Source organism: Loxodonta africana, chromosome 19, assembly GCF_030014295.1.
Source record: "Loxodonta africana isolate mLoxAfr1 chromosome 19, mLoxAfr1.hap2, whole genome shotgun sequence".
NCBI classification, from domain to species: Eukaryota; Metazoa; Chordata; class Mammalia; order Proboscidea; family Elephantidae; genus Loxodonta; species Loxodonta africana.
This window is the reverse complement of record NC_087360.1, coordinates 57,449,536-57,476,676: the sequence shown is the minus strand read 5'-3', so window position 1 is coordinate 57,476,676 and position 27,141 is coordinate 57,449,536. Positions and strand designations below refer to the sequence as shown.

Below are 27,141 nucleotides of genomic sequence, written 5' to 3'. Positions count from 1 at the left end.
TATATAAGCATTTCCAACTATAAATTTATGTATCTTTTCAAGCAGTGTGCAACTTGAGGTGAAGCCCAAAATGGCCCAAGAGGGAAATACACTAATACTTTTTTATTTAATTATCTACAAGTTTTCCTAGAATTGGTAAAGACAGAAAAAGGAGTTCACTGATAATCTTCAAAGAGATAACAAAGTCAGGAAATGAAGAGAGCTTTAGAAGAAACACAGATTTATAGCGGCTAATAAAATCAGAGCAAAGAAAAAACTTGGCCAGGGATTAATTTTTTATATAATTTATCAAGCCCTGCAGATCACAACAGCATTATCTTATCTGGAACTGTAAAGTATTTCCCAGCCTTGGGTCTCAAAACAATTTTTACAAAATAAAAGTAAAACATGTCACTGTACCTTTCCTAAATTTGGGCTTTACTTTTGATGGTTCTTCCTGTGATTTGCCTCCATCTTGAATGGGAAGTACCATGTAGCACATCAGATCAAGGACTTTTTCACACATCATCTAAAGAAGATAAGACCAAAAGCAACTAACTTGAAGTTTTTCTGAAACCAAAATCAAACTAAACATACTACTGTTGGCAACATACAAATGCAATAGAAATACTGGGTAACATCTACACATGGAAGTCTGTAGCTCTGCAGCAAGATTATACATTCTTAATGTGATCATTACCGTTTACTCAACAGTGAATGTAGAAAAAGTATAACAATAAGATTGAATCTTTACTAGCCATTTGAGGGAATAATAATAACCCTCCCTTTTTTTTTGCTGTTAAAAGACTAAAACTTAAAAACTAATCAAGTAATTAATCAAGGACTAAACTTCTACCAAGGTGTTTAACAGTATAATGGCATCCCAAGGAAGTATGTCTCTGCCTTAAAGACATTTACTAACTCACTGAAAATAAAAATGAACAAGAAAAGAATGAAATGGTATGATGTAGACCATAACTCAAAGTAAAGTAGAAATACACACAGGCTAAACCAGCAAGAAAAGCTTCAGGCAGGAAGGTTACCCTGAACTAAGCCTTAGAGAGGGGAAGGATTTGGCATGTGGAAAGGAGAAAAGAGGGCTTTTAAAGCAGGAGAGGAAGATGTGGGGAAGGGGTGTGTATTGACAATAGGTGACTGACTTGAGGAAAAGGAGGATTTGGTTTCAGAAATACAGAGATATGAAACTGGGCAGATGCAGTACTGGCGGATTAGAGGAAGCCTCGGATGCCACACTGAGCAGACTGGTTTTGATCTACAGGAAGTAAGGCACTGCTGCTCAACTTTTGTCTACCTATTTAAATCCTAGTAATAGTAAGATTCCATTCAGCGACCATTTTCTGTGTGTCAGATATAACCCTCTTATTATCTCCATTTTGCAGATAAGGAAGTAGTCTTAAAGCTATACTTCTCAACCTTTTTCATGTCTTGGCATTCCCAGAAAATAATATTTGCATGGTATACCAGAGTAAAGAGAAGACACTACTCAGAGTTGGCATCAACCAACCCTAGGAGATTTAGCTGCCCTAGGCCACAGCTGACTGCCCCAAGGGCTAAAGGGGCTCATATCTTGACACACCTGGAACCTATCTAAAGCCACAGGGTTGTGAAGCTCTAGCTTAGAGAGACTGGCAGCTTAGTAGTTAAGAACTTGAACTCTGGAGTCAGACAATCCTGACAAGTTAACTTGTCTTAAGGTCACACAGCTAGTAAGTGAGTGGTGGCGCCAGGAATGTAAGATAAAATGGAGTTGTGTACCACCATCTTTCGACGCCCACCTGGAGCCAATCTTTACTTTATATCTTTCCTTGACTACGTGGACCCTGATGAAAACCTGAGGTGTATCACTTAATACGTGATTTTAAACTGTCTTATATATATACTTGTATTTTTCTGTCCAACTCAAATTACATACCCCTAAATGTAGCAATCTTGTCTTCTCCACACCCTGCTGGTACCAGTGACACTAGGTACCTAGAAAGTCAGTACTTAAATTAAGTGGAATGATGAGAGTAATATTTTAAAAACACAGTGGCCATAGTTTATAGACTAGGTTGGAAAAAAAGAAATCAGAGACAAAAAGCCCAGTTAAAAGGCACAGATTAGGGTGGTACAATGGATAAAAGGTAAAATACCAAAAGATTAGCACCACACTGGAAGAATCAAAAAAAGGAGTTAATAATTGATTAGAGTAAGTCACCCATGACTTGAAAGTTTTGTGTCTAAGGGCTGAGGAACTAAAGAAACCCACACTACAGATGTGGAGCTGGAGGTGAAAACGCTGAGCTGCAGTGGAAGATTCAGGAATCAATTCGGTAAGGCATTACAGATGGAGAGCTAACAGTGGTTAGCTCAGGGGTGGTTAGCTGAAGCCCTCAAAGAGAATGAGTTTGCCTAGCTCAAAGAAATTTGAGTTTAATTTACATGTCTTACTACAATGAAGGAGTGCCTGATGAGCTTCTAAGCTTATAGGATCTATGTAGATCTGTGCGGGTGAAGATATGCCCTTCTTTTAAGTTCTCAGAATGTCTTAATTGAAACTTAGAATTATAAGGTACCTTATAATTACATAAATGATGGCAGAAAAGTGTTTTTAATTTTAAATGGCAAATTAAGAATCATACTTCAGGGTTCAAGTTTAAACAACTTGGGGTTTTAATCATAATTAACTTACCATATAGAGAGATGAGAAAAAGTCATAGTTTGTGTGTTAAGCTGTGGCCATGAATTTATATAGGACTTATATACATATCAAGTGTGTATCACTTTTAATTATTTCAAATGGGTGTTAAGTATCCACTCTGTGCAAAAGACCTGCCAGATGCTGTGAGGTTCACACCTGCAGTAGGAGGGGCTCCCAATCTCATGCAGGAAACAGACCCATATATGAATCCTTTCCTGCAGCACCCCCATGAGGCAGCATTACCATTTATAAAGGGAGAACCTGAGGTTTGGGCAAGCTAAGTATAACTCCTCCTCCATTTCCCACTTAGTACTGGCCTCTTCTTTCTAAATACAAGGAAATTCATTCACTTTAAAGGAATTGCAGGCAAGAAAGTAAAAAAAGGCCATCTTCCAACAGAACGGTACAATGACCAGGAAATTTGCAAAGTACTGAAACCTAATTTCAGGTAAGAAATAGTAAAGAGAAAATAGAGTAAAACAAAATCATTGTGACTCATTAGTAGATTAGATGAGTAGATCTAAGAGACAGATCAAAATGTTAAGTAAACGTATATTGAATCAAACAGCTTTCTCCACGGTAGGCAATGGAGAAAGCCCCCAGAGCAGCCAAGTGCATCTGAAGTTCCTACGCATGGCCCGCAGTACTTACTCTGTACTCCCCGAGAGCAAAGTGGCAAGTTGCTAGCTGGATGAGTGCTCTCTGGTGTTCCAGGGTCCCCTGTCCAGTGATCTGTGGCTGAGGAAGTGAGCCTTGGAGAGCTGCTAAATGATGTAAGCTGGCTATCGCCTTTTTATATTGACCCTTGGAAAGACATAACAGCAAGGAGGGAAAGAAACATAGCCAGAGTTAACTAAGCAACTAGCAAGCAACTACACATAAGGTACTGTTGCTTTATCACCTGAGGAGGAGAAAGGAGACTTGGAACACAATCAAACTAATTAAAGCTAGATGGAGGTTCTATATCCCATTTTCTAAGTATGGTCTTCAGTCTTAAGACTAAACAAAATTACACAAGCCCTTTGATAAAGTACATTTTGGATACACCATTTCTTTAGGAATATTTTCTATTAACACGACTTCTTTTCTATGAAGGCTGTGAGCTGCAACCTGTCATTTCAATGATGAAGTTGAAAACTATCTCAGTGAACTATCTATTCTCTCCATTCCAGATATAAGGCGCTCAAGTACAGCACAGCAAGGCAGAGGAGGAGGAGTAAGAAGTACTCACCTTTTACTGAAAAGTGAAAAATCTTACTTTTACACAGGGCTGTGACTGGACAAACCACAAGTAACAGAAAATGCAGACTTGTCATTTTGAAGTTATTTTGAGATGGCAGAAGGCCATAACCCCTCAGCCATTGAAAACAACCTTTCTAAACGAGCATGGATTAGTACGCAGGGGGAACTCAGCATATCCTGCACATTAAAGTTGGTTCACAACAAAAATCATTCTGTTACAGGTATCTGAGGTACGTATTATTTTACCTGATAGATGATCATATCAGTGAGGAAGATTCTTAACCAAAGCCAAGTATCTGTCTTCCATGCCAAACAAATTCTCGTAAATTCTGAGTGAGAATTCAAAAACAAATTTACTAAAAAAACATGTAACACAGAAACACAAAGCAAAATTAACAAGCCCAGCAAGAGAGAACAATGGTCAAGATGGAAAATTACCAAGAAATGTATAGTAACTTTTGACTTTGATTTCCAAAACAATATTCTAGAAATTCTATTAGGAAGTAAAGTTAGAACATAACACTTATCAGTAATATGCAAACAATGTTTTTATTAGGCAACAACATTTACTAAGTACCATATGCCAAAAACTGTTCAAACTGCTTTTCATATATTACCTTCTTAATATTTTAAAATGCTCTGCTTTTCCCAGAATAAGATCCTGTCTTATTTTCACCCAGTTAAAGTAACTGGGTGACATTAAGACCAAAAATTCTCCCCCAAACTCCATTATCTTATACCCTCAGAGCAGAAGTAAATGGTTACTTGAATCTTAATAACTAATTAGGTATCCTGCTCAAAAAAGAATCCTATAAAATGTGTGAACTATTGTCATCAATTAAATTAACCATCAGTGGCTTGACATTTTAAAAAGCATAGTAATATTTTAAGACCAATTATTTTATATAAAAAAATTAAGCAGCACCAATACGACAAACACATTCTTACCCTTGTCAAGGAAATCTAGAGAATAGAGCAACTCCCAGCTCTCCCTGGCCAATTTAAAGCTTTCTAAAACTTCAATCGAGTTAGTAAGTTCTGCTTTATTGACTACGACGTGACGATTCCTTCCTTTTGCAGAACAGTCTTCGTCATCGGAACTCTGCTTACGTGAAAAACAGAATTCGAAGTTATAAACAGCATTATGTTTGTTGCTGCCTATTCTGATTATTAATATCGAAGGATACTATCATGAGGATAAGAAAATTTTTTGAACTTAAAAATCTAGCTTTGAAAATTAATACAAAATTTTAATCTTTTTACGTTCACACAATCAATTTTTAAAAAATTTTTATTGTGGTAAAATATATACTACATACATTTTGCCATTTTAACTATTTTTAAGTGTACAACTCAGTGACATTACATTCACAATACTGTGTAACCTCACATGTTCAATTTTTACTTTTAAAGTTAAGTTTATTTTTTTTTCTGGTAATGAATTCAAAGCTTATGTTGGCTTAAGAGCAAAGCCATGCAGTTAAAATTTCTAATAATTTAAAAACATATCAATTTTATAAAAGCTAAAAATGAGATTTTTACCCTGAGAGGTACAGCTTAAGTCGCTTCTGTTTTATGGTTTACTTTTTCCAACATGTGGTATTATTCAATTTGCTTCCAAATAATGATATATCATGTAGTGGTATAAAATTAAAGCCTGAGTTCCCTCAGGAATAATGTCAGAGAAAAGACTTACTTGTCTTTTGCTCAATGCACATTGGTCCTTTCCAATGGAAACCCTTCTTTTTAGTTCTGTTTCCCATCAATGCAAGGTGTCCACTCAGGAATTAATCTGTCTGCACTTACCTAGTAATGTCCTATGTATTTTATGAGAAAGAGTTCTACTCTTGCTCTTCACCTCAAGTAATAGAAATGGGAGACAGAGAAGAACTAGGAAGAAAAGAGAGGGCTGCAGATAGGCACATTTCTCATCATGCCCAGGGTCCAGGAAAATGATTCATAGGATGAACGGGAGGGGAGAAAGGTGACTGAGCATATGGGAGAAGAGGAGAGAAAAGGTTTCTGGCTCCCATAGGCATTTCAACCACAGCCGAGGTGGGCACAACCTGCGGGCCAACCCCAGCCCTGTTTTTGTAAGTAGAGTCTTACCGAACACAGCCACATCATCTCTTCACGTACTGTCTGGGGCTTTTTTCACACTGTAACAGCAGAGTTGCGTACGGCCAGCAAAGCCTGAAATATTTATTATCTGGCCCTTTATAGGAAAACTTTGCTGACTTCTGAACCAGAGCATCTATACTTTCATGTTTCACATTGGGCCTCCACTAAAAGTTTTATTGAAAGAATGGGTTCCTCTGCTTAAAAAAAAAGTTTGAAAATCACTGTCCTGCACAAGCTTGCTGCCTGGCCACACTGGATGGTTACATTCGATTGCCACAATCTGATGCTCTTCACATTCTCTGGCCTGTTGCATTTTTGTGCAAACGGTTTCTTCTCAACAAAATCTATCTACCAATTCCAACTGACAAAACCGTTTACACCCTTCAAGGCTGATGTCAAACGCTGACCTCCTTCATAAAATCTTTTTGGCATCTCCCCGTGGGTTGTAACTTACTTCCTACCCTGAACACCTTGGCACTTCCCATTCTGAGGCCAGTATATATCCCAGTGCCAGGCTTAGATGTCCAATGCAGTTTTTTATGTTTTGTTTTTTAAATTTAATCAATACCATTCAGCCAAAACAGGTATAAATAACTTATACCAGGATGTCTCGGCCTTAGCACTACTGACCTTTTGGGTCGGACAGTTCTCTTTCGTAGGAGGAGGTTCTGTGAATCTTAGGACATTTAGCAGCATCCCTGGCCTCTACTTACTAGATGCAAACAACAGCCCTTCCCCACCCAATTGTGACAATTAAAATGTCTCCAGAATGCCAAACACCCCCTGGAGGGCAATGCTGCCTGCAGTTGAGAACCTCTGAGATATACAGTAATTATATTTTATAACTATAAAACCTAAGCTTTATCGTTTTAGCTCCACAGCCATATTTAACAAAGCCTCATCTCTAGCAAACCACAAACATAATCTTTGAATAATTATATCTGAAAGGATTACCATGGTTTTTTCTCTTCCCTCAGCTAGTTTCCTCTTTTTGTGTATGTGTTTATTACGATCGATTTCTACGTCACCATACACATTTGACACATCCTCAAGAAGAACAAGTGGAATTTGGCTCGGGGCATTAGGACCTATGGATGGGCGGAACACAACAAATATTGAAAAATGTAGCAAGGAAGAGAATACTTATTACCAGGAGGAAGTTTACCAAACTGTCACTTGAAAATACAGGTTATTAAAAAAACATTCCATTTGATCCCAGTCAGGTACACAAACAAGTTTATATCCATAAGAAAAAAAAAACTATAGATATATACGAAACTGATAATAAGAGTTCTCTCTCAGTGGTAGATTACAAATGGTATTTCCTTCTTTGTATTTGTTCTTATGTACCTGTAAATATTACAATGAATAAAACCAAACCCGTTGCTGTCGATTCTGACTGACAGCAATATGAACCATTAAAATTACCAAAAAACTACAAAATTACATGTATATTATGGTTACAAATTCCAAACAAAATCTGAATATGTGAAAGGTTAAAAGGCAATTTACAAAAATATGACCTGTGTCATACTAAAAGGATTGTGGATGATTTTACCCTCATATTTCTAATTTTTAAACTTTGTAGAAAATACATATATGATTTTTTTGCGGGGGGGGGGCCTATTGTGAGATCTTTGTGAAATCTACTTCAACACTTCGCTATGCCTGTTGTTTTTTCAAAACAGAGGCATTTAATATCTGGGTCTCGTTTCACAGTAATACTACATCCTTTGATACAGAAAGTTTTAATGCAAATGTACTTACATAAAAAGTACCACCAATAAATAAATAATTAAATAAAAACCACTGGCACCATTCTGCAGTTATTTGGATCCAAGATCAGCAGCTAAAGTAAACATTTAAATTCTCCTCACCATCCTCACTGAGGCTACCTTTAAAATTTGGGGGTACCTTTAAAATTCTTAAACCAACCTTGGAACAGAGATGGCTGTATGCTGTTGACGTACTGGAATGCATTCTTAAAGAAGACCAACATAGTGGAATAAACCACTTGGTTTTTATATTTTGCATGAGCTTCATTATCAAAGTTGTTCATGTATCTGCAGAGATCCTTCATTCTATGCAAAATATCACCATAGCTTCTGAAAGATGAAGGATGATAAAACTTATTCAATTACACTGGGCTTGTCAGCAAAAGGTGTAAAAAAAAACCACTGGTAGAACCAATACCAATAAAACCATTATTTTTACCATATGTAGCTTTAAACCTGTTGCCATCAAGTTGATTCCAGTTCATAGTGACCGTATGGGACGGAGTAGAACTGCCTCAATAGGGTTTCTAAGAAGTGGCTGGTAGATTCGAACTGCCAACTCCTTGGTTAGCAGCTGAGCTCTTAACCACTGTACCACCAGGGCCCAAATATAGCTCTAGGCATACAAAATTCTCTATTGTTGCTCATTAGTTGCTATTGAGTCGATTCTGACTCATGGTAGCCCCACGTGTCAAAGAGCAGAACTGTGCTGCATGGGGTTTTCATGGTCGTGGCCTTTCAGAGGTAGATCACCAGGCCTTTCTCCTGAGGAGACTCTGAGTGGATCAGAGCTACCAACCTCCTGGTTAGTAACCCAACCCATAGTAGCTGAGTGAGTAACCATTCATACTACCCAGGGACTCCTACTGTCTGCATATGGTGGCAAATTTCCCCTTCTGAATTAGGACTACGATCGGAGAAAGAAATCAGGACACAAACATGCCAAGTGGCCTTTCTTTCCTCTGAACTGCCAAGGAGAACTTCAAACTCTACATCATCTTAAGAGTTCATACTTCAGTTAGGAATCCTTTAATAAAGTGGAAAACTACGTCAATGTCCTTGGCGTAATACAAAGCGTAACAGCTTGCCCAAAGAGAAGCATACCCATACATTATACACCTTAAAAAAAGTGTTTCTGCATTGTACAAGGATTCTGAGATTATGCAATCCCAAGATTTGATAGGTCATTTCAGAAATAAATGATTTTTTACCGTCTTCCTTTATCCATCTGCCATTCACACCTCATTCCAACAACATTCAAAATCTTAAACAACCTCTCCCAGGGGTCTACGATCTGAGATGATTTTTCAGTTAGTCCTTCTATGATGTACTTCTGAGAGCTACGTTTGCTGGGTGACATTAAATCAGATGTATCTTGGGTACCTGCAATTTGAGAAAAAAGTAGCCTACAATTAACATTAGCATTTACTATTTATGTGGTAATTGATAGACAAAGACTAATGTCTGATTTCTATTCAAAAAACAGGAGCACAGAATCCCAACAGGCTGTATGTTTTGTTCAAGGACACACAACTGGCCAATGGCATAAGGAAGTGAATTTTGAGTTGTACCACATGTATCAAGTTCAGTGCACTAAAGTTATAGTTCAGCAAAGCAGACTGTTTCAATTAAGGTTCAACCGGTTCCAGAAAAGTCTCATCTCTTAACTGCGGCATTATTTCCTAGGTTTCTTTTTTTTTTTTTTTTAAGGTTTCACATTTTGGAAACACTATCAAACTGGTATGCATCCAAAGGAGGATACGTAGAATGATGAGGCATTCCCAAATTTGAAATTTTAGTAATGTTTGTCTAAATAAAATTTCAGACTATTCACACTTACCTTGATGTTGATTTTCTGTCTGAGTAGACCTAGTGACATAATTGATATAAAATTCAGCTGCTTTGTTCAAGTACTTATATAATAAATTGGCAGGCAATCGAACATCATGGTTATTAATTATTAAAGGAAGGACATCACAAACTGTTAAAGGGGAAAAAAAAAAAATGATTAGGTTGTTTGTCTACCCTAAGGTTCCAGCAAAAACAAGATATATTTTAGAGTTCATTTAATATGGTAATGTAGTATCTTAAAATCCCAAACAAAAAAACTCTTTTTGGTACATTTATTTAAAAGTCACTGGGCAGAGGGACATCAGCGGATAGAGTCAAGGAGGAAACACCCAGGTAGAGTCTACATTACTGGTAAGGCTCTAGTTCTTAAGCTGGGTGGTAGGTTCAGATGTTTATTACGCTTCACACTTACATATGTAGTTATATACCTTTTTTCAGAGATACCAAATATTATATAGTAAAAATTTAGAAGTTTCTTAAAATGCTTTCTAGATAGAGAAAAAATTATGCAATAATGTGAAGAACTCCTTTGCTTTCTATACATACAAGTTTTCTTACCAAACAATTTTCTAAAGCAGTTAACAGGAGATTCTTGTTCTTCAATAGTTTCGGCCTCTAATAATGCCTCCCCAAGGCCAACCTGTTTCAAAATGAAATTAATCATTTAAAAATGTGTTAAAGTGTAAGATGTCAGAATTACATGAAGCAGTGTATTTTTGTATTTATCACATAGCTGTATATTCCAATTTCCCCAAGAAATTAAACATTCTCATTTAAAAAATTAGAAAATAAAAGAATGCATTAGCAACACAGCTCAGGAGGGAATTCATCCGATGACTTGCTTACTTTGTCTTGGTTATTTGCCTCTAAATCAGCAAATTTAAAACGTTAAAAAAATGTCTATAGAAACTAAAGGAAAGCATTGGAACTAGAATTAGAACAACAATGGAGATGCAGAGATTTTTTTTAAGAAGTGTGGACACTAACTTTATTCTCTACATCAAGATGTATTAAAAACATCACTTTCAAGAGTTCTCAAGAGTAGGTGGTCATACAGCGTGGGCTAGGCTGGACAGAACTGTTGGAGTTTTAAGGACACCTCTCCATTACTGATGCCCTGTTGTGTGCTGTCAAGATGATTCTGATTCATAGCGGCCCTGCTCAGAGGACAGAATAGAACCACCCCATAGGGTTTCCTGGGCTGTAATCTTTATAGGAGCAGATTGCCAAGTCTTTTCTCCCATGGAGCCACTGACCTTTCGATTAGCAGCTGAGCGCTTAGCCATTGCGCGACCAGGGCTCCTTATACTGATGCCCTACCGTAGTAGAAAGTCTGCTCATCTAAATCCACCAAGCCGTTTGCATTGTCTTCCTTGCAACCACACAGGGATGATAAATGGTACAGGTGGAACAATGTGAAACATCACATAAAAGTCAGAGTAATGACCAGCAAGTGTTTTGGACTGAATAGCATCCCAGATCTGTTCACCTGGAACCTCAGAATGTGGTCTTATATGGACTTTGCAGATGTAATTACTTCAGATAAGGTCATACTCGATGGGGCGGGGGGGTTTCCTAGCCAATCACTAGTATCATATGAAGCAAGGAGAAAGATACACTGGGAAAAGGCCAAGTGATGATGGAGACAGAGACAGGAGCAACGCAGCTGCAGGCCAAAGAATGCCAAAGACTGACTGTAGACACCAGAAGCTAGAAAAAGGCAAGAAGAATTCTCTCCCAGTCTTCAGACGGAGAAAGCATGGCCCTGCTGACACCTTGATTTTGTACTTCTAGCCTCCAGAATTGTGAGAGAATAAATTCCTGTTGTTCTAAACCACCCATTTGTGGTACATTGTTATGGCATCCTTAGGGAACCAATACAGCGAGGTAGGGAGGAAGTTAACCAGGGTCTGAAGCCAGAAAAAATGGCAAGAGGAAGAATAAGCAAGAGAGTTTGAATTAATAAGAGTTAATGATGTGAATCCAAACTCTACCACTTACTGGCTATGGGAAGTCACTGAACACACCTAAGAATCAGAACCGGTATCCTCATCTACAAAGTGGGATACTCTCTACCTCTTGGGGCCTGGGATGATAGAAGGAGATACCTAGCAATTAACAATGCCTACCAACAGGACTCATTCATTATTACAGATGTAGGGAAGGGGCAGGAATAAAGGGAAAACAGTATCCATAGGGCAGAGGCACGTGAAAAACATATCTGTTAAGACTATAAGCTATGCCTCTCACTTAAGTTCAAACACATTGTTGAATACAATGGGATAAGATTATTTTTTAAAAACTTTACAGATTGTAAATAAATAGTATCAACACTTATTGACTGTTTTCATACTACTGATAAGACCACCTTTCTTTTTTTTAAATTAAAATATTTTACTGTGTTTCTGGTGAAAGTTTACATAGCAAATTACATTTCCATTTAACAGTTTCTACACAATTTATTCAGTGACATTGGTTACATTTTTTACAGTGTGTCAGCTTTCTCATTATTTCTGTTCTGGTTGTTCCATTTCCAATAATCTAGTTTCCCTGCCCCCTTGCTTTCTTGCCTTTGTTTTTGAGCGAATATTGACCATTTGGTCTCATGGAGAAGATTTTTTAAATGAGCACAGTGCTCAGAGGTGCTACTCTTCATTCTGTGAGCCACTGTTATTTAGCTAAAAGATGACCTTATGGAATAGTCTGGGTTCAAGGTTTAAAGAGTATCTCTGGGCAACAGTCTTGGGGAGTCCTCCAGTCTCACTGGTCCAGTAAGTCTGGACTTTTTAAGCACTGGAGTTTTGTTCCACAATTTGCTCTCATGCTATCAGAATCCATCTATTGTGTTCCTGATCAGAACAGTAGGTAGTGGTAGCCAGGCACCATCTAATTCTACTAGTGTCGGGGTAGATGAGGTCGTGGTTTGTGTAGACTATTAGTCCTGTGGACTCGTTTCTTCTGAGTTTTTCGGTTCCTTCTTTCTCTTTTTACTCCAGATGCACACAGTTATATCTCAGACGGCCACTCACAAGCTTTTAAGACCCCACACGCAACTCACCAAGCTAGGATGTAGAGCATAAACTGTATGTACTATATTATGTCAAATGACTGAGTTGTCCCACAAGACTATGGTCCTAAGCCTTCAGATCCTGTAAACCAATCCTGCGAGGTGTTTGGTTAAGTCTAGGAGATATCCCGTGTTTGTGCCCCCTGTGCTTCATTTTATATATTAAGGTATATGGATGCATACACTTGCATACAGGCACATCTATACATACCCACATACATATACACATATACATACCTATACACTTCTATACATACTTATATACAGATGTAACTATACTCCTATTTTTTAGCTGTTGCTGCACAGTTGTGTATGTCATAGCATTTACCAAAAACGTCCTTTTTTCTGCATATTTCTTAGTGACATCATTTATCTTGGTCAAGCTATACACCCTTTACCCACTGATAAGACAACTTCTAATGGAAATGTATAAAGTTTGATAACAGTGATATCCTTCTATTTTTACTAACAAAGATTCCTTGATCTTACCCAGTGCTCCTCACAATCTCTGCTTTAGTAAATGCTATAGCTCCTAACCATACTGATGAATCTGTTGATGATCAATTTTAGTTTCTCTTAAAGAAAAGGAAAGGATCAAATCTTACCCCGTGTTGCACCACTGTTTCAGGGAAGCGCCTCAAAAGTAGAAGCAACATTTCTGATCGCTCCAAGGTGTTGAAGCATTGTTCTGTAACCTTTAGTAACATTTCACACTGGACTCGACCAGGAAGAGTTTCAAATAAACCTGTATGTAACACATTTCACTTTTAAAAGTTTTTGGAAGGTAAAAATTAAAGAAAGTACTGAAGCAAAAGTGTAAGGCATTAACATGTATAGAACAGTAAATACTACTTGAAGAATCACTGCTGTTGGGTTTCACCCACAACCTGGCAGGCTTTTGGGTCAGGCAGTACTTGACACAAGATGTTTGCTGAATGACCATAAAACATTTGGAGACCTTATTGGGTCCAGAAGACAATGATGCATGTGAAGGGTCACAACAGTGCTCATTACAGGCTAGGATGGAGCACACACTTGTTAAAGTTGAAATGACCAAAACCATCTACTTTCTTTTTTATCCAGAATTTGAAATCTTTTATTGGCTATAACAATGAGGTCATAGATTAATCAGTCATAAATGAAAGAGGAATGTCATAAAGTAATAAAAGTTTCTCTCCTGTTTTGTGGAGCTATGCCTCATCTATAGATGCTTTCTGATTACTTAAAAACCTGTTAAAAATATATTCAGCTACCTGGGCTCACTGAAAAATCCACATCCTTAAAGGAAGCTTCAAGAGTTCTAAGTAAATGCTTAAGAGAGCAGTTGACATCATTTGTAAAGTCTAGTTGCCAAGAATAAAACATATATATGAGTACTGACAGCACAGATGTGACTTTTCTGTGAAAATGTCAGATATAATTTGGTATTCCAGAAATGGCAATTTATGGACCGTTAAGTTGTCACTCCGTTCTTACTTCTTAAAAACTGGGTTTGTTTATCTTGTGAATCATTCCTTAATGCTGATGTAATAATGCTGATTTCTCTCCACACCACCGGCTGGTCTGGGAAATTCACAAACCTATTTTTAAAATGAATGCATCAAATTAAAATGTTAAAATTCTATATAGTATTATAAAAAGAAAGTAAGAACATTTATTCCAAGCGAAGACTTAGATGTGCCAAAACAAACCAAAATAAAGATACAAAAATAAAACACAACTAGTTAAGAAAACTGAGGATACTCACTGAAGTTTTTAGAGGTTTTTATAAGTGAGAAAACAAGTGACTATAATATATAAAGGACTTCTAAGAATCAACAAAATAAAACCATCCCAGAGAAAAAACTGGCAAAGGCAAATGACAAGTAGTCAAAGATAACATTTGAAAAGATGCTCAACCTTACCAGTAGTACAATTAATACAAATTAAAAAAAAAAACAACAACAAGATACCATTTTCTATTACACTGACAAAATATTAAAAAGACTGGTAATATCCAATGTTAGCAAAGATACGGGAAAAGGGGCACTCTTATACGTCTGTAGTAAAAATGTGAACAGGAATAGTATTTTTTAGGAGAGCAATTTGACAGCATCTGTCAAAACTTAAAATGTGCATAGTCTTTGACTATGAAAATCTATGTCTATGGATCTACAGAAAAATACCAAAATATGGGCATGAAGTTGTTTACCGATACTCTGAATATGATTTCAAATAATTGTAAACTGCCTAGATGTCCATCAGTAGTTAGGAAATGCTTTGTGAGCATGAAAGAGAACGGAGTAGATCTCTACATACTGACATGGAAAGGGTTCCATTATAGTAAGTGAAGAAAGCAGGCTGTAGAATCAAATGCATATGATCTCATTTTTGTAATCTCCCCCCAAAGCTTATTTATACATATTGTGTATGTATTTATATATAATGACCCCTGGTGGCACAATCCTTAAGCAACTGGCTGCTAACAAAAGGTTGGTGGTGCCAACCCACCCAGCCACTCTGCACAGTTCTACTCTGTTACACTTGGTTGCTATGGGTCGGAACCATAGCAACCCTATAGGACAGAATAGAACTGCCTTATACGGTTTCCAAGGAGTGGCTGGTGGATTCGAACTGCTGACCTTTTTGGTTAGCAGCCTGAGCTCTTAACCACTGCACCACTACAGATATACAGACAGATTTAGATAGATAGATAAACAGACAGATACAGATACACAAAACAACTATGGTGAGTTTAGAAAGGATTTTCACTTTTTATTCTCTATACTTCAGTATTGTTTGAACTTTTACAATGAGCTCATATTATTTCTAAAATAAAAACAATATTGGATAGAATGGTGCATAGTAATACATACGAACAGGCATAAAATAAGAATACGAAGACTTCTCTGCAAAAGTCATGTTAACAATTAATGAAAGGCCTACAGCATCACTAAGTACCAGAGATCTAGACGAACTTGAAGGCGTTCCCCTAACTCAGTTCCCCAGACACAAAACCTCATGGGGAAACGCAGCGCGGTAGAAGTTGAAGCCCAGCATCGTCACTCACATGTCGTAGAGCAGTCTCCCTGCGGTGGCAGTGCGCTCTGCATTCCGCTCGATGGTGTACATCTCATACTGCAACAGACAGGCCACCCCCGGGCATTACCACCGGGCACTACCCCGGCCCGGGGCTGGTCCCAGCTGCCTTCACTGCGCACCCTCCCCGCGTGGGAGAGGGCCCAGAGGATATCCCTGCGGGTGACACGGTGCCCAACAGATGGGAGCCTGGGTGGACACAAAGGCTTAGGAGTGCAACTCTCGGGCTCACTGCAACCCCTCGGTTCTCAGGATTAAATGGGCTGATGTCAAAAAAGTAGCAGGCGCTGACAAATGGCTGCCATTCTTTTGAATGAACGTTCGTCTACTGGGGTGGTGCGCCTCTGGGCCAGAAAACGTAACACTCCCCCACTAACCCCAGCCGACCTCTAGTGGGGTCTGCTCTGCTCAGGTGTTGGCCTCGCGGGGAGAAGGCGTGAGGAAGGTGTAGGAGCACCGGGGTGCGGGGCGGCAGAAACAGGGATGAGAAAAGGGCGGTTCGGACAGGAGGCAACCGGGCCCCAAGGCTGGCGCGGCCCCCGGCCCCGAGCGGCCCCAAGCGGCCCCGAGCGGCCGGGGAGCTGGGCGGTGCTCACGTTTCTGCGCGGGGCGGCCACACGCACGGCCCTGACCTCACCTGGATGTTAAAGTCGGCCGGGTAGAGGCTGCGGGCCGTGATCAGCCAAGCCTTGGCCGCCCACAGGTCCTGCTGCACCAACTCCCGGGCTCGCTGCACTAGGAACTCGCAGTCGCCCTGGGCAGACATGACCCAGGAGAAGGGGACCCCCCCAGCCCCAAGCAGCCGGACCTTCCGGCTCGGGAACTCTGCCGCCGCGGGGGAGGCTACTGCGCATGTCTGAGGCCGCACAAATACAAACAGACTGGATCGGGAACGTTTTTCCGGGGTTTATGAATAGCTTCCTTCGGCGGCTCTCAGTACTACCAGGCCCCTTCCTCGGAGGAGGATCTTGTGCTGGTGTATTGGCGCTCCCAGGTCACCTCCAAAATATGGAGAAGTGGATTCTCGCTCGTGGGGGTTCCAGCGTGACGCTAGTCAAGCCAGTGAGCATGCGCGGGAGCACAGAGTCGCTGGTTACCTGCCCCGGCCTTTGCAGCCTCCTGCGCTGTAGTTTTCCGGAGTCGCCCCCGCAGGTCTACGGCTAACCGGGCGTAGTGTGTGGTCCCCGGCTGTCTCCTGAGGTCTGGTACCTGGGACCAGGTTGGAAAAGTTTGTGACGAAAAGGCAGCGGGAACCCTCTTGTGTGACCCTGGAGAGCGGTCGAGGTGGAACTGCGCGGGAAGCTGCCTCGGCCCTGGAGGGTTTGAAAAACCTGCCCCACGGTCACTTTGCTAGGGAATCGCTCTCGGTGACGGTCCTCGGCACAGAGGAGAATAATAATGCCTATTGTTTTGTCTGATGGTTTTTATCTTTCCTAAATATGTCCAAAGGAGCCTTGGTGGCGCAAACGGTTAAGCACCCGGATATTTGGAGCCAGCCAACTGCTCAGCCGGAGAAAGACCTGGCGATCGGCTACAGTAAAAAGTAAAAAAAAAAAAAACCCTCAAACCTGTTGCCATGGATTCAGATTCATAGTGACCTATAGGGTTTCCAAGGCTGTAAATCTTTGCGGACCTGGGGAGCAGCTCGGTTGGAAAGCCCACCTTTCAGTTAGCAGCTGAGCCCTTAACAGCTGTGCCACCGAGGCTCCTTCTGCATACAGATTACAGCCTAGAAAACCCCACGAGCCAGTTCTACTCTGTCATATGAGGTCGCTCAGAGTTGATTTAGAAGACAACATTGGGGCCATTATTTCCTGGCTTCAGAGAATGTGATGGAGCTGAAGCTGGGTTCGTAAGGATATATCATCTGGGTCCTGAGGTGTAAAGACAATAGCTAGGACAATCTAGGAAAACATCTTTTAGGGAATCCTTCAAATAAACAGAACACAAAAGACCCACGGATTTTCCACCTTTATCTTTTTTCTATTAGTATTTAGTGAATAGAAAATTTGTTGGCTCAATGAAGACCCTGTACTTACTGAAACCCATAGCAATGATCAAGAAAGACAACTCAAAATGTAGAATCCCGGTGACTTAACAGTTTCTAGCCGATGTATGAAAAGGTGAAGCTTTCAATGGTTTTGCCCGTTTCGTAATGTTAATACATTGTGATGATTCTGTAACACTCTTCCGACTGGGATAGAGACGTGGCTCTGGCAGCATGCTTGTCGGTTTTCCCACTTTTGTCTATTCTGTGATATTTCCTCAGACTCGGGCAGACATGGCTGTGGCAGCATTCTTGTCTGTTTTCCCAGTTTTGCTTATTCTGTAATATCTCTTGGACTTGGGCAGACATGGCTCTGGCAGCATGCTTGTCCGTTTCCTACTTTTGCCTCTTTGAACGTACCGAATAAAACTTTTCTTTTTGCTTTACTAAACTTTGTGGTGTTTTTACCCTAAAACAGAATCGAAGTCAACTCGAGGGCAACCAACAGCAATATATATAGCCAAGTTTTATTGTTTCACTTTTATGCACTAGTTTATCCGACAAACATATATTGAGCTCTTCTAGTAATCGGTACTGGGAAGGTTATTTGCTGAATGCTGTGAGAGCTACAAAGATGACTAAATTACTGTCTCGGGGAGGGTTTTACAGTGTTATGGAAGCTTGACCTACAGAGAAATAAAAAAAACTATTTAATTATCTCCTCCAACAGAATCAATGTCAGTTTCACGAAAACTTCATTTTTGTTTTCCATATGGGAGAAGGAAAACTACCTGCTTTGGTGAAGAGAGGCAGCATTCAAAAGCCAGAGAAAACAGTATTTATTTGCCTAATTGGAGGAATGTACAAAGCCATCCTGAGTAAGATCTCTGAGTTTAGAGTTGGCCTATTCGTACGTCCTTCTAGAAGTGGATTCAGAATGTTCACTGGAGTGAACTGGAGTCCAAGTTCTAGCTACACAAAATGTTAGCAGAGTTCCATTACCACTGACACCTGGCATTTAAAACCAAGAGTTTAAGCTTCAAAGCTAATTTCCTTGAAAAAAAATTTCTAAGTACTTATATACATAAGAACATTATAAAAGTTTTAATAAATGAACAACTTATATACATTAATATTCATGGTTACATATGAAATATAACTTATATACTTACTGGTTATAATAATTTATAAACAAACTAGTACTTTTTAAAGTTAGCGATGAGTTAGTGTGCTAGATTTAGAGAGAAGTAACAAGAAGGGCAGGGCCAAAGGACTGCTATGTAATAAAATCTATGTTATAAAATCCATTAATGTTCAAGCTCTTCTATTTTGCTATTCTTGAAACCAAATCAAAAAACCAAACCGCTTGCCATTGCATCGATTCCAACTCATAGCGACCCTACTGGACAAAGTAGAACTGCCCCACAGAGTTTCCAAGGAGTGCCTGGTGGATTTGAACTGCTGACCTTTTGGTTAGCAGCCATAGTACTTAACCACTATGCTGCCAGGGCTTCCATTCTTTAAAGTAATAGTAATTCTTAAAAATTTGGTTTTGTTTTGTCAGTATCCTCAATGATTTTCTTAGCAAGATTCACTGCATGAGCTTCAGTCATCGTATGATGTACCGGTTGTGGTATTAGTATGCCAGGGAGCATTATGGTTCCAAAGATGCTATTTAATGTCCTTGGATTATGCCCAGGAACAGCCTAATTGACTGATCGCTTTGTAGGCCAAGATTGCTGAGTGACAATTCTTTTAGCTTTGTAGAATAGAAGAAGATAGAAAATTGAATTTAAATAGATTATCGGGATAGTTTTTATCTTATAAAGTGTAGGTCATAAAAACAGATTACTGGCTTGACTATCTTTTTTTCACTATTTCATTGATTTTAATATGTGAAGTTTATGCAAGGATTTTCAAATGGCAAAAAATGGCTGATTTGGTCATTACACTTTCTGTTTTGAGTCTTAGAACTACAGTAAAAGAATTGTACACTTGTTCCTGAGTCTTTAGTTCTCTAGTGTTTTATTCAATAACAATTGTAAACTAAATTTTGAAATCTAGGGGTTAAATAAGGGAACTCTGGCTATATTTTAGATGCCAACCAAATAAGATTGCTTCTTAATTTTTGCCAACATACGACATAAGTTTGTGTCTATTTTCTAGCTGGCCTCTTCATTTCTAATGTTCTCCAGCTAAACATTTCTACTGGGGTTTCTTGCGAACATCTCAAAGTACAGAAAGGAGGCACCACACTAAGTGAGTTTACCATCTTTTGCCCCCCTTGCTGTGAACTTGAAGACTTATTGAGAAACATGAACTCCTAGCTCATGTTCTTCTTCATTACAACTTCTAAGTCATGGAAATGCCCATTTTCAAACACTGTAGTTCAATGAGTTGTACTCAACTCTACATTGCTGTTATGGATTAAATTGTGTTCCCTAACATGTTATGTTGAAGTCCTGTACCTGTAAATATGACCCTGTTCGGAAATAAAGTTTTTTGTTACATTAACAAAATAATACTGGAGAAGGGTAGGTCCTAAACCTAATCCCTTCTGCATAGTGTCTTATAAAAAGAGCAGAATAGATACAGACACACGCAGTGGGAAGATGGAAGCTATGTGACGATGGAGGCAGACTAATTAACAAGCGAAAGAATGCCCAGGGCCACCTACAAGGAAGGACCTACCCCTAGAGTTGATGTTCTGATTTGCATTTCCAGCCTCCAAAACTGTGAGACAATAAATTTCTATTCTTTGAAGTCACCCACTTGTGTATGTTCGTATGTCAGCACTAGGTGACTAAGACAGTTGCTTTTTATCTTCCTTTCAAATCATAAAATTCCAATACTGCAGTCTCTGAACGTAATCTAACTATCCTACTCTCACTCCCTTTTTTGGTTCTTTTCAGTAATTTCCTCATTTCATTTCTCCCTGTTTTTTTTAGCTTAAGTCTTCTTCATTTGTGCTTTCTTCTCTGGGCCTAGTCTGTTCTTTTTATATCTCAAAGGTAATTGGCTTACGACACACCCTAAACTGATATGATCATAGCAACATAATAAGGAAAGTCCTATTCCCAAATGGGAGTATTCCCAGATGGGAGTATACCCACAGGTATGGGGTTTAGGATTTACAAAACATATTTTGGGGGGACACAATTCAGTCCATAACAGCTGCTAACCAAAACTGGCTGTTCTAGTCCATGCAGAGGTGCCTCAAAAGAAAGGCCTAATGACCTACTTCCAAAAAAACAGCCATCGAAAACCCTATGGAGCACATGTGGGTCATCATGAGTCACAGTCAACTCAAGGGCAACTTTTTTTTAATGACCAAATATTAGGTGAATTTTAAATTTCCTGACCCTTTGCTTACAGATTTGCATAAAACCTCTAATTTTATACAAACTTCATTCCTTCTACCTTCAGGGAATAAAGGGTCCCTTTTCGTTCAAGGCCAAAACCTTCATCTATGCTCTGAATCCTCTCCCTCTGGCTTCCTCAGAGAATCTACCTTATCAGTTATCCTCACGTCTATAGTTTCAATCTCATTCTGCTAGTTCCTTCCGGAAGAGGGTGTGCTTTTATTGAATGGCCGCAGCTTCCTGTTGATTATTATAGTAGATGCTCTTGCCCTCTCATATTCCCTTTACCACGCTAGTGCACCCATCCTTACTGCTGTGAATATTGGCTGCTAACTATTCACAGCTGCCCCCTTCTTTAGAGAAATGCCCTCACCTTCTCTGAGAAGTTAGCCACCTCCAAGTGTGGCTACATAGTACAAAAAGTTAGTGTCTTCGCCACTAACAGAGGCAAATCTGTGGCACAGTCTATGCTCCAGAGCCCACTTCTGGTGAATCAGACCAAGGCTAGATTAGGCCTGAGACCACATTCTTGCTTGGCTCTTTCCTCTTCCCTAGCCTGATTCCCTCTCTTACAGTTGTTTTTATTTTTTTTTTGTGGAGGGCACTCCCTCAGTAAATCATGTGCAATCATGTCTCTGTAGCAGGGGCTGCTTCTATGTAACCCAACCTGAGACAATAATTATTGCTGGACTTGGGAGTAATATAAGATGCCTCAGTGAATCTCCTGAGTGCCAGACATAGCCCCCTGGCACTATTTGTGTAGCAGCAACCATTTCTTTTCTGCCTGTTGGTTCAGTTGTATAAGGAGCTCCACATGGTCAGGGAGAAGTTTCCCTCCTAATTCAATGGAACAACCATGACTATGTTCCCTTGGGGAAGCCCTCATCCCTTAGGAATTACCAAACCAAAACCCATTGCCATCAAGTCGATTCTGACTCATAGCGACCCTGTAGGACAGAGTAAAACTGCCCCATAGAGTTTCCACGGAGCACCTGGTGGATTCAAACTGCCGACCTTTTGGTTAGCAGCTGTAGCACTTAATCACTACGCCACCACGGTTTCCTTCCTAGGAATTAGAACAAAAACCCTGTGCCGACGAGTCGATTCTAACTCATAGCGACCCTATAGGACAGAGTACTTCCGAATTCTCAAAGCACAAGATTGAGGGGACAGTTAGCAAAAATTCCATCACTTGTTTACTACATGTATTTCAACGGGGCCATTCTTTCCTCCCATCCGTGATTGATTTAAAGCTCCTGTGTCTATATGACAAAACTCCAACCTCAAAAGATGTTACTTAGTTGACATTGTAATTAGACCTTCAGTAAACCATATTCCACCATTTTGTCAGGCCAGCTACTTCTGAGTGATGGTAACATGGCAAGGCAGTGAATGCTTTGGGCCTGTTTTCTCTGCCCCATTTCTTTTCCATAAAATAACTTCTTGGATCAGAGGTGAAATTGTATGAGATGCAGTGGTGATGAATAAGGCATTCTGTAAGTGCATGAGTAGTGGAACAGGCAGAAGTGTTATGGGGCAGGGAAGGGAAATCTGAATCTGTAATAGTGTGAACACCCACGAGGACAAATAAACTCTCTTGTCTATGATGAAATGGTCCAATGTAATCAATTTTCCACCAGGTGGCTGGTTGGCCCTCCTAGGGGATGGGGCCATATTGGGGTTTTTGTTTTAGATTTGCTGTTGGCCATTTGGGCACTCAAGAGTAGTGCTAGCCACATCAGTCTAGTTCATGTTGAGCCCATACGTTGCATCCCTGCTGCCATGGTACTTCTTCTGTGGATTTATTGAGCAAACGCTGGTTGGCTGGGGAGAGAGGCTGACTAACATTGGCAGGATGAGTCATCCTGTTTCTACCTGATTAATGAGAGCCTTCTTTGCTGTTTTTTTTTTCTTTGCTGTGCATGTCCTCTGGGGAGCATTTACATTGAACAAGAATGTCTTCATGCTATGTGCCCATGCTGAGAGTCCACATACGTCTCTCCTAAGCTTCTTTGTCCAAGTCCCTGACCTTCCAGACAATCTGTCAGCCACTACCTATGTCAGTAGAGATCCATACCTCAGGCTGTCTTTCCAAAGTGAACCATCAGATGAACTGCTCAAAATTCTACCTACTGGAGATATTTCCCTTCATTGTGTTTTAGGGGTACCCTTGAGTATGGCTGTCATTCAGTGGCTGCCAACTTCCAGATGCCAGCATACCATGCTCATCCGTCTGTAAACCAAGTACCCCCATAGGCCACAGATGTGAGTTCAGAGAGAGACAGTGAAGCAGTAGGTAGAACTACGTGGATATCTGAGCCATATTCATGAAGTTTTTCTTGTGTCTTTCAGACCTGCTCAGGCCCTCTTTTGTATATTATATTTTCATTAAGTAATAGAATGCTTGTACATACCTCCAATTTTATGATTTGATGGTTCTAATAACATCAGGCTTGTGATGGGCAGCTCAGACCACACGTCATTTGATATTACATAGTCAAGGGTTCAGCCTCTACCAGCGTCCGGTAGCGAGCTAGGAACTGCTTTTCCAATGGGTGTGCTTTTACTCCAAAGCCTTATGGGCTTGCACTGTGATTCCTGTAAGACTTCTTTAGAGGCTCCATACAGCATCTCTATCTGTCACAGACATTTTGAATACTATTGGGTCTGTTATAATAGTTGCCGAGCCCTCTCTTGCTTTGGGCCCCACTCAAGTGGCCTTTGCTAGGTGAACAGCTGCCTACCAAGCCTCAAGAACTGAGCTAATTTGCTTTAGTAAAGATCCATATTTGAAACGGCAGCCACAGTTGGCACTCCTGCTTGATTACATTTATGACAATCCATAGTCATTCTTCAAGGTCCGTCTGGCTTTTTCGAGGATGAACCATCAGGTGAGCAAAATGGGAAGTAATGGGAATCACCATCTATGGGTTAACTTTCAAGTATCTGATGGTAGCATTAATCTCTGTAATTCCCTTGATGATACAGTATTGCTTTTGGTTTATTATTTTGACAAGATGGGATAATTTCAGGGACATTTATTCTGCCCTTACTACATAATAAGGAGCTCCAGTGGCTCAGTGGTAAGGGCTCAGCTGTTAATGTAAACATTGATGGTTCAAATCCACCAGCCACTCTGTGGGAGAAAGATGTGGCTGTCTGCTTCTGTGAAGACTTGGAAACCCTGCATGGCAGTTCTACTCTGCCCTATAGGATCTCTAAGAGTTGGAATCGACTCGGTGGCATTTCTTTTTTCCCCAGTCCTCTAGTCAGGGAACGAAGATGAGGATTCTATTAGTTGCTTTTTTTTTTTTTTTGGAGTGCTATCGACTCATAGCGACCCTATAGTTAGTTGCTAGGTATGTCTATTTTCTGTGTGCTCTGTTGGACCTATTGTGAGATGGACTTGGACCAAGACACCTGACCAGTAAACCAATGTGGTGCTGTGCCCTCTCCCTGCCAGGAAAAAAATCAATGTTAATTCAGAGTTGGTCTCTAATGATCTTCTGGAAGCCTGGGTGTTTCCCTTTTCCCAGTCACCCTGGTAAATGGCTGCAAGTCCCTCAGTGGAAGGCTTTATGGAAGAGTTATAATATAAAATTGTGATCGAGAGTCAGTTCTTCCTCAAGGGGACCTGAGCTCCACCTGAATGAAGGAACTCTGGGTCTGGGAACTGGTGTAAGTCTTGGAACTGGGTAACTTCCTCTATCGTCACTCAGGCAGATTTCTGCTAACCCATTTTAGATGTTTTTTTTTTAATTTTAGACTTTCCTTTATTTCATTCCTGGGAATTTTATGATCAGTTAGCTACTACCACAGTCCCTGGAACCAAATACTTTAATAGACAGTTTGCCCCTTTGGCTGATTATGGTAATTCTATCACATTGTCTCTGATGGCCAAGTGCTGCCACCTGACCTCTGCTACTCAGGGATCTCATTATTCCCATTGACATCCAGAAGCCCAATTTCATAGCAATATATCCCACCATCATCTTTGACTAAAGGATGGTCCACACGAACGTTTTTAGGCATGCTGGTGCTTCTCCCCATCAGTGCATTTTTGGGCCCTCCTCGGGTGTATGGATGGGACTGGCTAAGCAGGCTGCACGTAATGAATTCACTCCAAGATTCCTGTCTCTTTAAGCCTTCAGCCTCCTTTCTCTAAAGTATGCTAGGAAAATTCCAGAATCTCAGCCTAGGCCATTTTTGAACCAGGCTTCCTTCAGAAATATAAACAAATTGTTAGAGCCATTCAGATGTGCTAACAGACCATTTCAGGGCAAGAGAGGGCTTTGCAACTATTTTAACAGATCCAGTAGTATTCGAAATGTCTGTGACAGATAGAGATGCTTCGTGGAGCCTCTGACAAAGCCTAACAGGAAAGTCACAGAGAAATATATGTCCCTTTGAAAAGCAGTTTTTAGTTTGCTACTTAACATATTAAATCCCTGTTAATTATACCCATAGTGATAAATTTGGTCCTATCTAACTCTTTGCAGCAGTTCTACTCTGTCACATGGGGTCACTACGAGTTGGAATCGACTCGAGAGCACCTAACAACAACGTCATATAATTTGTACACACGTCCTACTTGGTTTAATGCCCTGGGTATCTAGTCCAAGTATTTTGGATTTCGTAGAATCTTGCAACTCCTTTGGGATATACTTTATCTCTTCCTGGAGTAGGCTTTGTAATTCACTCTCTGGGCCATACAGGAATTTCTTTTCTTTTTTTTTTAAAAAACTTGTTATTTGGAAATAATTGAAAACTTATGGAACAGCTAAAGGAGCAAGAATAGTATTAAAAAAATCCAGATACCCTTTACCCAGATTCACTTGTTAACATTTTACCCAATTTGCTTTATCAATTGTGTGTGTGCTCTTTCTCTCCCTCTATTTATTTCCTATCTGTACATACATACATATATATGCATATGTATAATATATATTGAAACCCTGGTGGCATAGTGGTCAAGAGCTACGGCTGTTAACCAAAAGGTCGACAGTTCAAATCCACCAGCCGCTCCTTGCAAACCCTATGGGGCAGTTCTACTCTGTCCTATAAGGTTGTTATGAGTTGGAATTGACTTGTCGGCAATGGGTTTGCTTTGGGTTTACTATATATATTTTCTTAATCAGTTTCGAGAGTAAATTGCATATACCATGACCCTTTACTCCCAAACATTTCGGTGTGTATTTCCTAAGGGTGTGGATATTCTCTTACACAGTACAGTTATCAACTTCAGTAAATTTAACCTTAATAAGATAATTTTACCCAATCTACCACCTCAATTCCTATTTTTTTCAATCGACCCAAGGATGTCTTTTATGGCATTTGCCCCCTCTAGTACAGAATCCAATTTTGGGTCAGGTATTTCATCTAGTTGACTTTTAGTGTTCTTTAATATGGACTATTTCCACAGTTTTTATTTGACTTTCATGACATTGGCATTTTTGAAGAATATAATCCCCACTCCCCTTTTTTTAAAAAGCAGAAAGTCCCTCATTTCGGGTTTGTCTGGTGTTTCCTCATTCCTCACATTTGGTTGTATGCTCTCAGCTGTAATACTACATATGTGATAAGTCCTTCTTAGAGTATTACATCGGGGCGCACATTGTCCATCTCGTCGTTGGTGAGGTTTATTTTGATTGTCACTGATTTCTCCATTGCATAGTTACTACTTTCTTTCTTGCTACAATAAGCAAACTGTAGGGAGACCCTTTGTTGTCATTACGTGCCGTCAAGTCCATCCCGACTCATACCAACCCTTTGTACAACAGAGTGAAACACTGCCTGGTCCTATGCCATCCTCACAATTGTTGCTGTTTGAGCCCATTGTTGCAGCCACTGTGTCAATCCAACTCATCGAGGGTCTTCCTGGACCCAAAGGATGAGAGCTGGGGTCATACAGGAGGGCGTCCCAACAGAAGCAGTCATTATAGAGAGATGTAGCTACCGTTAAAGCTCTTGTGCTGATA

At 40.0% G+C, this 27,141-nt stretch overlaps 1 protein-coding gene across 9 annotated transcripts in view; it reads right to left on the bottom strand.

The window, feature by feature from the left end:
• The window catches only part of INTS10 (integrator complex subunit 10), a 34,773-nt gene extending 18,075 nt beyond the window's left edge, over window positions 1-16,698 (bottom strand). Inside the window, exons 1-13 of one of the 9 annotated variants that reach the window (XR_010318641.1) lie at window positions 16,452-16,686; window positions 15,786-15,853; window positions 14,213-14,316; window positions 13,342-13,481; window positions 10,228-10,309; window positions 9,659-9,799; window positions 9,030-9,201; window positions 7,979-8,148; window positions 6,998-7,131; window positions 4,871-5,027; window positions 4,169-4,251; window positions 3,332-3,484; window positions 400-508 (exon numbers count right to left, since the gene is read on the bottom strand). Coding sequence is in view for 8 of the 9 variants with exons in the window: in XM_023551062.2 (XP_023406830.1) it covers window positions 400-508; window positions 3,332-3,484; window positions 4,169-4,251; window positions 4,871-5,027; window positions 6,998-7,131; window positions 7,979-8,148; window positions 9,030-9,201; window positions 9,659-9,799; window positions 10,228-10,309; window positions 13,342-13,481; window positions 14,213-14,316; window positions 15,786-15,853; window positions 16,452-16,580 (1,642 nt within the window). In the remaining variant the exon portion in view is untranslated. Of the gene's footprint in view, window positions 1-399; window positions 509-3,331; window positions 3,485-4,168; window positions 4,252-4,870; window positions 5,028-6,997; window positions 7,132-7,978; window positions 8,149-9,029; window positions 9,202-9,658; window positions 9,800-10,227; window positions 10,310-13,341; window positions 13,482-14,212; window positions 14,317-15,676; window positions 15,854-16,451 lie in introns of those variants that run through there. The other 8 variants (XM_023551062.2, XM_064272756.1, XM_023551063.2 and 5 more) reach the window with 8 other exon arrangements.
• Window positions 16,699-27,141: the final 10,443 nt, after the last annotated feature.